At 45.7% G+C, this 14,531-nt stretch overlaps 1 protein-coding gene across 2 annotated transcripts in view; it reads left to right on the forward strand.

The window, feature by feature from the left end:
- Positions 1-14,531, forward strand: part of TUT4 (terminal uridylyl transferase 4) — an 86,066-nt gene that overhangs the window by 46,580 nt on the left and 24,955 nt on the right. For both annotated transcript variants that reach the window (XM_069737901.1, XM_069737902.1), the window contains exons 15-24: positions 909-995; positions 1,212-1,315; positions 2,745-2,802; positions 2,882-2,985; positions 4,509-4,598; positions 4,995-5,108; positions 5,460-5,537; positions 12,064-12,241; positions 12,348-12,395; positions 13,989-14,071. In XM_069737901.1, the coding sequence (XP_069594002.1) occupies positions 909-995; positions 1,212-1,315; positions 2,745-2,802; positions 2,882-2,985; positions 4,509-4,598; positions 4,995-5,108; positions 5,460-5,537; positions 12,064-12,241; positions 12,348-12,395; positions 13,989-14,071 (944 nt within the window). The remainder of the gene's footprint in view (positions 1-908; positions 996-1,211; positions 1,316-2,744; positions 2,803-2,881; positions 2,986-4,508; positions 4,599-4,994; positions 5,109-5,459; positions 5,538-12,063; positions 12,242-12,347; positions 12,396-13,988; positions 14,072-14,531) is intronic.

Raw genomic sequence — 14,531 nt, forward strand, 5'->3', positions numbered from 1 at the left:
AAGTGGTGAGTCCACTGACCTGATGGAAGTCTGTTTTTCCCGCCCTTGGGACTGCTTTGGGACGTCCCATGGTTCCAGTATCCCCCAATGAGAGGCGATAAAGAAAACAGGATTTTTGGTTGCTTACCGTAAAATCTGTTTCTTGGAGCCTCTATTGGGGGACACAGCTCCCTCCCAATGTTTCTCAGTTTTCTGTTGTTTTATGTTCTATGACTGTTCTCACGTTTACAGTTCTCAAGTTTGTGGTTATGGTTTTCAACCTTGTTATTTATCTCCTACTGCTTTCTCACTAACTGAAGAGTATAATGCCAGTCGGTGGGGTGTACACTGCAGAGGAGGAGATAACTTTTTTATTTGCATAGTGTCAGCCTCCTAGTGGCAGCAGCATACACCCATGGTTCCTGTGTCCCCCAATGGAGGCTCCAAGAAACAGATTTTACGGCAAGCAACCAAAAATCCTCTTTTTGCCTTTTCTAGACATTCCTAAAAAGTGAGGATCTAAAAACGCACAATGAATCTGATTTAGCGGCACATATTCTAATTCTTTGCTCGATTTGAGCCGGGATTCTGGTGCATTTTTCTTAAACGGCTCGTATTGTGATGTATTTTCACGTCCGTGTCACTGCTTACAAACCCGATAGAAAAGAGCTTGTAAGCACTGAGCATGATCTGTTGTTTACCAGCGGTGGTCAAACAAAAGGGGAAGGAAAAAAAAGGTAAATATATCTCCAGAACGGCTGACAATTTTAATAAATTGTTTTTATTTGCAAGCACCCATTTATGAAGCTGGGAATAACCCTTCAATAACTCTTACCCGTTGTGTATTCTGCACGGCTTTCCTTACATTGTTATATTTTAGAATCCAAGGTGGAAATGTTTCTTACGGAAAGTTATCATTTTTTTTGCAGATGAATTATCTCCTAGTCCTGCAGAGCAACACAACCGGGAGCAAATTCTTATTTATCTAGAGAGATTTATCCGAAAAGAGTTCAACGGTGAGGCTACCGAACTTCATGAAGGGCCACTACCCACTGTTGATCGGTGGGGGATGCCATGATTGAGACTCCCGGCACTGGTTACATGTTGATAGGTCTTTCCTATTCATAAGGCACAATGTTCAGTAAAATCCTCTGTTTTCATCTATCATAAGATGTAAAATTATACCCAAAGAGCAAATACAAGTTTACTGATCAACTAAATCTTCCATATAGGTAATGCCAGACTGTGCTTGTTTGGGTCATCCAAGAACGGATTTGGGTTTCGAGACAGCGATCTTGACATCTGTATGACCTTAGAAGGCCACGAGAATGCGGAGGTAAGCCTCCTCCGTATTAATGAAGGCGTTTGCAGTCAGACACCCACGGATAAAACACATGGCAAATTCTAATCAATGTGTCATAACTGTATAGCTGTATCCCTTGACCTTTTTACTTCAAGGAAATGGTCCAGAAATTAACTACTACAAAATTCAGATTCAGAGGTTTGATGCTCTGCAGCATTGTGTGCATTTGCAGCGGTTCCGTATACATACTGTATATTCCCTGTACTGTACATTGTATATGTCATGGAAGCTAAGATGCCTTTCAGGGTCAACTGTGCAGGCGTATTTTACCATTTTGGTGTGATATGAGACCTGGACCCCCCTGTGGTTGTACTGTAGGAAACTTATATTCCTGGAGCAGAACAATATTGTATCATACAATTATTAGGTTCTGTAGAAGGACGTAGATCTGGGTATTTATTATGATGGAATATAGGCTGAACTGGATGGACAAATGTCTTTTTTCGGCCTTACTAACTATGTTACTATGTTACTATATTACCTGTGGTGCCTCATCACGGAATGACCTATTGTTTAAATCAGGCTTTTATCACAGGGCACTAGGCCTGATAATGGACACATGCTTCATTTTTTGTGTATAATACTTTTCAGCTGTCTCCTTATCATCACAGACAGGATTACAATGAGAGAGGACACCTCTATGTACAGTAGCTAACATGATTCACCATTCACAATAGGTGATGTCACAGCTCACCTCCTCCTCCTGTACAATGACTGATAACTTCTCTATATACAGTAGATAACACAAGATCCACCATTCACAATAGGTGATGTCACAGCTCACCACCTCCTCCTGTACAATGACTGATAACACCTCTATATACATTAGATAACACAGGATCCACCATTCACAATAGGTGATGTCACAGCTCACCTCCTCCTCCTGTACAATGACTGATAACACCTCTATATACAGTAGATAACACAGGATCCACCATTCACAATAGGTGATGTCACAGCTCACCTCCTCCTCCTGTACAATGACTGATAACTTCTCTATATACAGTAGATAACACAAGATCCACCATTCACAATAGGTGATGTCACAGCTCACCACCTCCTCCTGTACAATGACTGATAACACCTCTATATACATTAGATAACACAGGATCCACCATTCACAATAGGTGATGTCACAGCTCACCTCCTCCTCCTGTACAATGACTGATAACACCTCTATATACAGTAGATAACACAGGATCCACCATTCACAATAGGTGATGTCACAGCTCACCTCCTCTTCCTGTACAATGACTGATGACACCTCTATATACAGTAGATTACTCAAGATCCACCATTCACAATAGGTGATGTCACAGCTCACCTCCTCCTCCAGACTTTACAGAATACAGTGAAAAGAAGGGAAATTAATTTGTATTTTTATCATTTTCATTATTTGCAGAAACTTAATTGCAAAGAAATAATTGAAGGATTAGCAAAGGTTTTAAAAAGACATCCAGGTATGTATGTACATATGTGTGTAGATTGCAAACAGTAACCTTTTAACATCATTTATGGAGTCATAATTGTTTTCTTCAGGCCTAAAGAACATTTTGCCAATAACAACAGCCAAGGTGCCCATCGTGAAGTTTGAGCACAGGGAGAGTGGAGTAGAAGGAGACATCAGTTTGTATAACACTTTGGTATGTGGTGTTGGTCGTTCTTCTCTATAGATATAGGGGTATTACCAGCATAGCTATGTGGGAGTGTAGAACAGCTGCAGGCTTGTGCTGAGCGAACTAAATGGTGCGGTGTTCACTGTGTATAGTTGCATTTAGTTCCACACCATGCTGTGTGGTATGGCCTCTCTGGTTTGTATAAATTCTCCTGTAATCCTCCATGTTATTGATGATGAAGATAACAGCTGCTGTATGTAAGTGGCAAGTTATCCGGTTCATTCTCCCACAAAGTCTGACAGTTATCAGCTGTGGAAGTTTAAAGGGCAAATATTACTGACCAGAGATATTTTATGGGAGGACATTACTACAGAGAGACCAAAGATTAGCGATGGGACAAGAAAAATGGAGACAAGAATAATCATTCTAGTCTGATTTAATGTGGGTTGACCATCTCTAAAAGCATGCGAGGTACACTGCAAAAACTGCATGTGAGATCTAGTTTGCACAGCAAGTTATTTCTGCTAAGTTAGGCTACGTTCACATTTGCGTTGTGCGGCGCAGCGTCGGCGATGCAACGCACAACGCATGCAAAATGCAGCGTTTTGTGATGCATGCGTTCATTTTTTGCATGATTTTTGGCGCAGAATAAACTGCATCATGCAGCGTCCTCTGCGCCCTGACAGTTGCGCCAAAATGATGCATGCGTCACAAAACGCAAGACAACGCATGTCCATGCGCCCCCCATGTTAAATATAGGGGCGCATGACGCATGCGTCGCCGCTGCTGCGCCCGACGCTGCGCCGTACAACGCTAATGTGAACGTAGCCTAAACTACAAAATGAGACTCGGCCAAGCAAAGGGTATGCAATGCTGCAAGTCTTCACACAGCTGGAATAAGTGGGTGAGGATATAAACAATAAAAAAAAAAAGACACAGCCCGGAATGTTAAAACAACGCGCGACATTGCTGGTATTGTAAAAAAAAATACAAGAAGCGTGTGCAGATCATGAATTTCAGAAAATATTATCAACTTTATTAGATATAAAACATGAACTAGCAAACTACCACATAAAGATGGGTGAGGATATAAAACACAGGCATATTGCTATGTTTACATGACACATGCAGTGAACTGATTGGTGCACTAGGTACTAGGCCTGATACCGACCACACACCTGGATCTGTACCAGGCACCAGACTAGAAGATGAGTATCAGAGACCAAATGAATTTGGACAGCACCCCACCAAAGGTGTCGGGAGATACAAGGTCACACAAGAAGGAGGCTAGAGGGACTAAACAAAAGGCCACAATCTCTGACTCGTGTACAAATAAGATATTACAAGGTTGTTCCATCTGCTACAGAGCAACAAGTCGCATGCCAAGCGATGGAATCTCACAAAACTTGACTTAACAAGGAAGAAAATTATCTTGTTAATGGAAAGCGAATAAATGTAAAAGTTACAGGTGCGCCCCTGTAAAATGGACCAAATTTAGCCATACCAGTCAAAGACGTGTAAACCTTTTATATATTTTGTGTCCTTTCAAGGCTCAGCATAACACCCGAATGCTAGCTACATATGCTGCCATTGACCCAAGGGTAAAATACTTAGGATACACAGTCAAGTTCTTTGCTAAGGTGAGTGATCCTGAGTGATACTGTTTGCAACCTACAACCTACTTACCTGATTGCACGCCAGGACACATGCGTGCATTCTCAGGCTGATTAGCGCCTCTCACCTACCGATGCTGTTCTGTTATTGTCTTATGTGTATGCAGAGAGCGCCCTCTGGTGGTGGCTAAAGGCAGACAGGATCTTATACAATTACCTATGCAGGGGATTTGTGGCTGTGTTGCATAAACATGGAGCAAGAATGATGATATATTGGTCACCCAAGTGTCCTCTCTTCTATGGTGTCTCCCAGCCACAGAGAGGGGGGATTCATATGTTTAGAGCTATCTATCTTGTGGGTCTCTCAAGTCAAAATAAAAAAAATAACTCTAATCCTTGCTTTGTTTTTTCTTTTATCTCCAGCGCTGCGATATAGGTGACGCATCAAGGGGAAGTTTGTCTTCCTATGCTTACATTCTTATGGTCCTGTATTTCCTCCAGCAGAGAAATCCACCCGTCATACCGGTGCTACAAGAGGTAAGAATTGTCCGGGATCTAGGTAAACACAAGTCTAAGATGGGGATATGAAGATTAATTTATGACCATTCTAACCCTGCACTGATCACTGGGAGCAACTACAATCACGACGAATAGGGCGGCAAGCGCTCAATTTCCCTGCAGTGCCCCCAATGGGCAAATAGAGAATTGTACCATTTTCTAATAGATTTGAACCATGTAAATGAAACACATGAACGTGTCAGGTCCCATACAACCATTTTTAACCGGGCGCCTTCATCTATAAACTCTGACTTATCTACTAAAATATTAAATAGAATTTTCTGGTTTAGGAAATCTATTTTATAAGGGGCTTCTTTCTGTATTTCTCAGATATATGACGGGCATATTATTCCACAGAGGATGGTGGACGGCTGGAACGCCTTTTTCTTTGATAACACAGAAGAATTGGTGAGTGCTCCAATCCATAGATGTCTAGGTCATACTGTTAGGCTAGGTTCACATTGCGTTAATGGGACCGCGCTAACGAACAGCGTTGCACGGCGAAATTAACGCCGTGCAAACGCGTCCGTTAGCGCGCCCATTGGCGGCAATGGGAACGCGCATCGCTAGCGCGTGCCATTTTCGGCACGCGCTAGCGATGTGCCGGTGTTTTGTGGCGCGCAGCGGACGCTGCTTGCAGCGTCTGCGGCGCGCCCGAGGTCTGTTCCCCGCTCTCGCAGATCGGAGATCTGTGAGAGCGGGGACGTTTAAACGCAACCCCGAAAAAGACATTGCGTTACCGCAATCCGCTAGCGCTTAGCGCTAAACGGATTGCTCTAACGCAATCTGAACCTAGCCTTAGGCTGTGTTCACACTATCGCTGGTGCCTTTGTTGCAGAAGTCATCACACTTGGCATTACTATGGCCAGAATATCACTATATTTTAAGGCTATGTTGTTTTGGAAGCATGTCTTTCTGGCATAAGTAATGCTGAATTTCTCCTACGCCTCATTGGGGGACACAGACCATGGGGTGTATGCTGCTGCCACCAGGAGGCTGACACTAAGTAATACAAAGAAAAAGTCAGCTCCTCCCCTGCAGTATACACCCTCCTGCTGGCTCCCAGCTAACCAGTTCTTGCTTAGTGTCCATAGGAGGCACACGGACGGGTCTGCTATTCAGACCCAAAGAACTCTTTTTTACAGTTTTTTACTTTTTACTACGGTCGAATGGGGCGACGGATTCTTTCATGGTCCGATCTCCCTCGAACCATCAACAGGCGAGCACGGGAGTTTCACCTCTCCGTATCCTCTCCTGCGACGTGGGAAGCCACTGCCTGAGCTGATTTTAGGGGCGACGGGCCTCTTCATGGGCACCGATCTCCCCCCTCCCTTATCAGACGAGCACTGGAGTTTCACCTTCAGTATCCTCTTCTGCAGCCAGGCCTATTGCCGGACATTCAGCCCTGTCCACCAGGTTTTACCCTCGGCTGTACAGAGGCACCTTCCAGCGTGGCGTCCGAGCAGCCCCCACTGCATCACCACTGAAAAAGCGGATGATGGAAGGAGGCAGACGGTTCCTCTCCCCCCCTCTTCTGCAGGGATGGTGGATGGAGGCTCCCCAACCCTGCACCGTCCTATCTACCCGGGCACAGCTCCTACCTGCAGCATCTGCCACCCCCTCCATATTGGGGTAAGTGCTCCGTGAGATTTGGGTTTTCCGGCGGTCAGAGGAGGGCTCCATAGCGACTGGGTCCCCACAGAGCTTCGTGGCACTTTTCCCCTCAGTCTGCGGGTGCGCGCCGGCCGAAGCCATAAATTTAGTCCCCGGCTTCGGCCCTGTTTAGGCTGCATCCCGGGAAGCCCCGCCCACCGCTTGCTTCCTTCTAGCGGCTCCGCCCCCCTATTCAGGCGCTTCTCGTTCCAGACGAGATCTCGGCGGCCATCTTCTTCCTCCTCCATTGCGGTCACTATTTCTTCTGGAGGGGGCTGCGGCCGGCGTTTTTTCAGCGCTGAAGTCAGCGCTATTCCAGACGGGGGACTCAGAACCTGAGTAAGGTGAATCGCCCCAATATCCCCCCCTCCCCCCGGCACGTATCCCGGCAGCATTAAGGGACTAGCTTTCCCTGTTTTTTTATATACTTAAGGCTGCAATCTCTGGTGCTCCTGCACACTACAGAATGTATAGTACAGTGTGCAGGCTTGCAAACTGAGAGCTGTGAGTTCCCAGCAATGAATGAAGCTCTCATGACTCATTCCCTGGTGCCTCATTCCCTGGTGACTCATTCCCTGGTGACTCGTTCCCTGGTGACTCATTCCCTGGTGACTCGTTCCCTGGTGACTCGTTCCCTGGTATTTAATACTCTGCCCGGTAGTCGCTGGGCCCATAGGTGCTTCCCCAGCTTTCCATGCCTTTTTATTAAACCCAGGACCAGCATTCCCTGGTCTTAAGGGTCCCCTAGTTTTAAAAGGGTCACATCCCCAGCATTCTCTGCTCTGCCAGAAGCCGGTCTCCTTTTCCTTAGTACTTAATCAGGCCAGTATGCCCTGGTCTTAAAGGCACAGGGCCAGTAGGCACTGGTCTTAAAGGCACATGGCAAGTATGCCCTCGTCTTAAAGGCACATGACCAGCATCCCTGGTCTTAAAGGCGCATGACCAGCATTCTTGTTCTTAAAGGCACATTACCAGCTTTGCTGGTCTTTAAGGCACTTGTTCCAACATTCCTTTCATGACCAGTATTCCTGGTCTTAAAGGCACGTGACCAGCATGCCCTGGTCTTATAGACTCGTGACCAGTATCCCCTGGTCTTAAAGATACGTGTCCAGTATACCCTGGTCTTAAAGGCACATGACCAGTATGCCCTTGTCTTAAAGGCACGTGACCAGTATTTCCTGGTCTTAAAGGCACATGACCAGTATGCCCTGGTCTTAAAGGCACGTGACCAGTATCCCCTGGTCTTAAACGCTATAACCAGTAGGCCCTGGTCTTAAAGGCACATGACTAGTACGTCCTGGTTTTCAAGGCACATGACCAGTATGCCCTGGTCTTAAAGGCACGTGACCAGTATCCCCTGGTCTTAAACGCAATAACCAGTATGCCCTGGTCTTAAAGGCACATGACTAGTACGTCCTGGTTTTCAAGGCACATGACCAGTATGCCCTGGTCTTAAAGGCACGTGACCAGTATCCCCTGGTCTTAAACGCAATAACCAGTATGCCCTGGTCTTAAAGGCACATGACTAGTACGTCCTGGTTTTCAAGGCACATGACCAGTATGCCCTGGTCTTAAAGGCTCATGTCCAGTATGCCCTGGCTTTTAAAGGCACACGACCAGTATGCCCTGGTCTTTAAGGCACGTGACCATTATGCCCTGGACTTAAAGGCTCAGGACCAGTACGCCCTGGTCTTAAACGCAAATGACCAGCATACCCTGGTTTTAAGGGCACATGACCATTATCTCCTGGATTTCAGCATGCCCTGCTTTTAAAGGCACATGAACAGTATGTCATCTTACAAAAGGCACAAGACCAGTATTCCCTGGTCTTAAAGGCTCAGGGCCAGTAACCCCTAGCCTTAAAGGCGCATGACCAGTATTTACTGGTCTTAAGGGCACATCATCTATCCTAAGCTGGTCACCCTAACTGAGCTCTGGAGCACTCACATGCTCCCTCTCCTACAATGGGAGCCGTCGGCTAGCAGGGGCCGCAAGTATTCTAGAAAAACGTACAGGTTCTAGAAAATCTCCATCAACATTTGACGGTGATGCACTGGAAGACCTCTAAGTAGGATACCATACCTGGTCGGAATTTTATGGGCGACGGGTCCCTTAAAGGGCTCCGATTTCCCCCCACACCTTCAAGAGACGAGCACACGGAGTGTCGCCTCCATGTATCTTCTTCTGCATCCAGGTCTATCGCCACAACCTGCCCTGTCCACTCGGAAACCTCAATTCTGGGGATGTGGCGTCCACATTTGTGGTGTCCCAACAAGGAGGTTTTCCCCCCTTTGTATCAGATGCAAGAAAGTGGACGATTCCTCTCCACTTCCCTGTTAAGAAGATGGTGGATCGAGGTTTTTCCTTATTTTCTTCTCTGCACGACGATGGCAGAGACCTGCTGGTTACAGTCCCGCATTCTGTCACTTGGCAGACTCGCCGGGCAGAATTTCTTGCGGTATTCCTACCAGTATCCTGGCCGGTGTATCATCAATTAAGATTCCACAGACGGTTGGATAGCAAATCTAGTTCGTTCCGTCTTGTGGTTTCGGGTTCAGCGCTCTACCCTTCCTTAGCCGCATGGGTTGCTTGACCAAAGGGAGAGAATGAAAGTCTCCGGGTCCCAGACCTTATCTACTTCGTTCCACAGTATAGCTGGCCAATCAAATCTTCTGAGCGGGAGACTAGCAAGGGATCGTATCTCTTCTTCAGGCTCAACCAGCAGTGGAAGCATTGGCCAGGACAGTCTAGATCTAAGGGATCTTGGTTCCAAAATGGAGGGAATGAAAAGTATCTCCATTCCTGGACCCCAAACTTCTAACAACCTTTGACAGGGCCCTTTCATTTTTCGGATGGAGTTCCTCCGCTCAGCCACTACTTCAACAGAGAAACGTGGTTGTTTTCTGGCATCCATCGTCATTCGGGATTCTTACCCTCACATACCTATTTCTCCTCTCTACTATAATCTCTTCGCCTTTCCATTCGCGAACAGTATTTTCACGACCTGGCCCTTCTGCCTGGCTACCACACCAGAGTGGTCGCAAGGGTCATGACGGTTGTCATGTTCTTCTTGCACCTTAGAAGCATGGTCGTCCTTCCTCTATTTGGTCGACTTTGTAGCCGCTCTCCTAGGACTACGCTGAGTCGTCCATATCACTTGCAATTACCTCTCTATTGGGCTAGCAGCTAAACTTAGACAAGTTTTTTTCCCTCATTCTCAGCCCAGCAGATCCTCTTTGAGGATGATCCTGCCCAAGAAGGATGGTTACTCTCTCTCGGGTCTAGGTCGTGGCCCTTCTACAGGGAGCTTGCGCACTCGATCTCTCATTCCCTCGGTTCTTTCAATTCACTAGGAGGGTTCTGAGGGAAAGGACGTCTACGGAAGCAGTTTCCTTCGCTGCGCTCGTTTTCTGCAAGTCAATCAGGCTCTCAAAGGGTAGTCTCTGAGCTCCTTTCTCTTCCAGAGCCTTCTCCTGGCCCAAGGGCTATTGGGAGATACCATTGCCAGTTTTCTTCTCCCGATCATCTCTCTGTAGAACCGAACGGTACGGCTATTCCTTCAGCAGGCCCTCTGCCTTCTGGCGGGTCTTCAGTTGGATAATGCCTCGGCTGTGCCCCAAGTTAGCCATCTAGCAAGTACCCTCAGTCAAGCGCCATGGCTAAGGTACCTCGCACTCTCTGATGGGCCGAGTTCTATCTTCGGTGATCTCAACAGTACATTCTCTGGAGTAGTACACTGGGCGGCAGACATATTCAGCCGTCCGGGGTTTTTCCTCAAGTGAGTGGGAACTTCACTCGGAAATCTTCCATCGGACCTGCCTTCACTGGAGTACTCCAGAGGTAGTTCGGATGGCGTCCAAGCTGAACGCCAATGTACTCCAGTTCATGGTTTGGCCTCGCGATCCAGGACCATTGCAGTGCATGATCTATTCTTCCATGGTACCAATTTCCATAACCCCTCTTCCACTACGTCTGAAACCTTTTCGGAAGCGGGTAGGGCCCCAGTGATCCCGGGAGACCCGCACTGACCATGTCAGGTTTTTTTCTCGCTTGCGGTACTAGTATTTTTCCGGCTTATTGTCTCAAGCTGGAAATATGGTCTTTCTTGCAGGCCTCAACCTGTAGTTCTTCCCTACCACGTACCGTTAAATCCGTGGGACCTTAATGGTCCTGGGCATCTTACAGTGGACTCCTTTTCTGATCCGGATAGACTTTTCTATCAGGGAGGGTCTCTCCCCTTCTTTCTCTGCGTTCTTGTCCTCCTGATGAGTCTTCAGATCTCGACGCTCTGTTCTTTATCTTTTTTCCTTATTACCTTCAAGGCAAGGTTGCCCTCTAGCCATCCTATTCCCTCGTTGCCAAGGGGTATTATATCTCCACTGTTGCAGGGGCATCGTCCTCTCATCTCCTTCGGCTCTAGTCCACAAAGCGGAATGGGTTCTCCATAATCTGGAAGAAGCGAGTGCTCCGAGTGGGTACGTATCGAGGACGACGTCCTTCCAAAGGTTGGACATTTTACTCGGGTTTTTCGATGGTATGTAGGCTTCCTGACGGTCGCAGGAATGGTTTAGCCGTTTTTCTTCGGCCACGTTAGTCTGGTGGATTCTTTTCTCCATCCAGGAGTGCTTTCGCGCTAGATGCCAGCCTATCTCCCTGTCTGAGGGCTCTAGGCGCCAGACGTCGGCAAGCACGACCGCAGGCTTGCGAATTTCTCCAGGCCGCATGCATTCTTGAAGCACTATATTTCACTCACTTCCACAGATGTGAGTCTGGGCAGGTGGACTTTGCAGGCCGCGGTGGCGCACTTGTAAGTAGCGGCTACACGGCCTGATGTTGTCCCCACCCAGGGACTGCTTTGGGACGTCCCATGGTCTGTGTCCCCCAATGAGGCGAAGGAGAAATAGGGATTTTTGTGTACTCACCGTAAAATCCTTTTCTCCGAGCCATTCATTGGGGGACACAGCTCCCACCCTGTTATTAGCTTATGCTTTGTTTTTATCTTTTGATATGTTATACTCTTATATATAATGTGACATGCTTTACGCTTATATGTCGTTATTGATCTCCTACTGCTTTTGCACCGAACTGGTTAGCTGGGAGCCAGCAGGAGGGTGTATACTGCAGGGGAGGAGCTAACTTTTTCTTTGTATTACTTAGTGGCAGCAGCATACACCCCATGGTCTGTGTCCCCCAATGAATGGCTCGGAGAAAAGGATTTTACGGTGAGTACACAAAAATCCCTATTTCTGACAGTTTTTTTAAAATTTCTTTTTCTTTGCAGAGAAGCCGTTTTCCATCTCTGGGACAGAATAATGAATCTGTAGGGGAGCTGTGGCTCGGCTTCCTTAGATTTTACACAGAAGAGTTTGACTTTAAGGAGTACGTCATCAGCATCAGGCAGAAAAAATTGCTTACGACATTTGAGAAGCAGTGGACGTCCAAGTGCATCGCCATCGAAGGTTTGTATTATGCATCATCTCAAAGATAGGTAATAAATTATTATTTATTTTGTTCTCGCGTAACAAGATAACTGGATGTTTCTCACTCCTCGTTTGCTTTCTTTAGATCCATTTGATCTTAATCATAATCTTGGAGCTGGAGTCTCAAGAAAAAGTGAGTATATTATTTTGGGAAGCTGTTTTAATTTATTCCTGCATTTTCTTTACTTTCTATTTTATTGTTTTTTTTTTTTTTACAAAAGTTCTTAAAAATGATGCCCATGAGATTTTTGCAAATAGAGACCTAAAACGCATCATTAAATGTCTGCACCCACCTTCCTTCATCACTAAAATCTTGAAAGGGGTATTAGTAGCTTAGACTTTTGGCAGATCTGCTAAGTGTGGGTCCCTGGGAAAGGCGCTTACTTGTAACTATCATAGCAGTCTGGATACAACAGATGGCTGTTGGCATGGGGGACCACGGTTATTCAGATAGATCTGTGCCCCACATCTATTATTCAATAATGGGATATTCTGTATATCCGTATGGCGTATCCTGTCTTTGTTGACATTTTCCCTTTCATATTAGCTTCCCATAATATCGGCAGTGTCACAAGTGAAGGTGTAGAGGCTGTGATGGCCACAAGAACATTGGAGTCCAACTAAACATTGTACCTTGTCAGCAGCAGAGATATGTGAGCTCGATATTACTTGTGTCGGGTTCACACATTCCAAGTACGGATCTTGATGACCGACCCGGATTCAGGTCAGGAGACCCATCTTCTGGTCCTTGCATCATGATCTGTACTTGGACTGCAAAACACAGATCTGTGAATTCGGCCTTAGTGGTTCATCCACCTCAAGTCCTAATTTGCTGTCCATTATTTTTTTTTAAAGGAGGTGTCTCAAGTTCATTAATGCGTAAAATTGCAAATTGTTTGTAAAAACAAGCAACTTTGTAATTAACCTTTTTATTAAAAATCCTGGGGGAGCATTCAGCTTGGACCAGCAGCATGATCATCTTAATGGCTCTGGGTTCCTCCTGGTTCAGGATAATGCCCAACCTCATGTTGATGATAAAGTCATTAATGCCACTGACCGCTCCTCACATTTTCCAGATCTCCTGGACATTATGCATCCAGGAGCTCACTGATATCCTGCTCCAGATCTGGGAGGTGATCCCTAAGATCCCATCTGTCGTCTCATCAGTTGCAAGGCCAGACATATTTGGGAGTATATACAGGCACGTGGGGGCCATGTACACCACTTGGTCACATTATGAGTTGCTATGGTAAAGTTCACGCTAATTGGACCCAACTGTGATTTCAGTTTTTCAATTGATGCATTTTGGTCACATTAATTTGCACAATTTTTTTTATCAATAAATATGTTTGATCTGAATCTTTCATTCATCGAGATCTGATGTGTGATTTTCTCCTTCCTCACATTTTTGGGATCAGTATACGCTCCATACACTTCTGTAATATTTCTAGAAATGGCTGCAACCCAGCAATCACATTTCTGCATTGTTTTTGCCTCCATCTGATCAATCGGTGCCTATGGATACAATTGGCTCATGGGCTAGGATGCGTTCACATCTGTTTTGAAGCTTGTGATCCCATGCAACATGTTTTTTAAAATATATATATATCTTATATAATTTATTTTTTTCTTCATTCTTATGTTTGAATAGGTATCTGCCTCAGTAGATAGAAGGATCAGTAACGCTTTTCTTGTGTGTGTTTTCTTTTTCTCACTTTCCCTCAAGTGACTAATTTCATCATGAAGGCGTTCATTAACGGACGGAAGTTATTTGGGACCCCGTTCTATCCACAGCCTGGACTTGAAGCAGTAAGCTTTGTAAACTCTTTTCATAAAATCACAGGATTCAACAGAATATTTTAATGCCATGAAAAAAAAAAAAGATTCAGGCCATTGCATTTCCAAGCTCTGCAGTAGTTTTATCGTTGAGAATAATATACAGCAGCTTGGGTTCATACTGCAGGAAAAAAAAAAAAAAAACATTGTTCCGTCAGTCAGGTATCCAGAGAGTTCCTGGACAAGTTTTGGGGATTTGCTGGCTTCTCACCCAGTTTTATTCCATTCATCAGTATTACCGGACCCCTGTTCACATGCACGGCCTGACCACAGTTACTTTAGATGCCATAACTTAGCCTTTGGGCATATAATATGGGGGGCTCGCCCCTATAGAAAGTTTCTTTGAAGTGGTAAAGTTTGTTGAGTTGTGCTGACACCACTTCACTTCTTGGTCTTCTTGCAAGCTGCTAGTTATGGCTGCCACCGACTTCTG

This window comes from Ranitomeya imitator, chromosome 8, assembly GCF_032444005.1.
Source record: "Ranitomeya imitator isolate aRanImi1 chromosome 8, aRanImi1.pri, whole genome shotgun sequence".
In the NCBI taxonomy this organism is placed as follows: domain Eukaryota; kingdom Metazoa; phylum Chordata; class Amphibia; order Anura; family Dendrobatidae; genus Ranitomeya; species Ranitomeya imitator.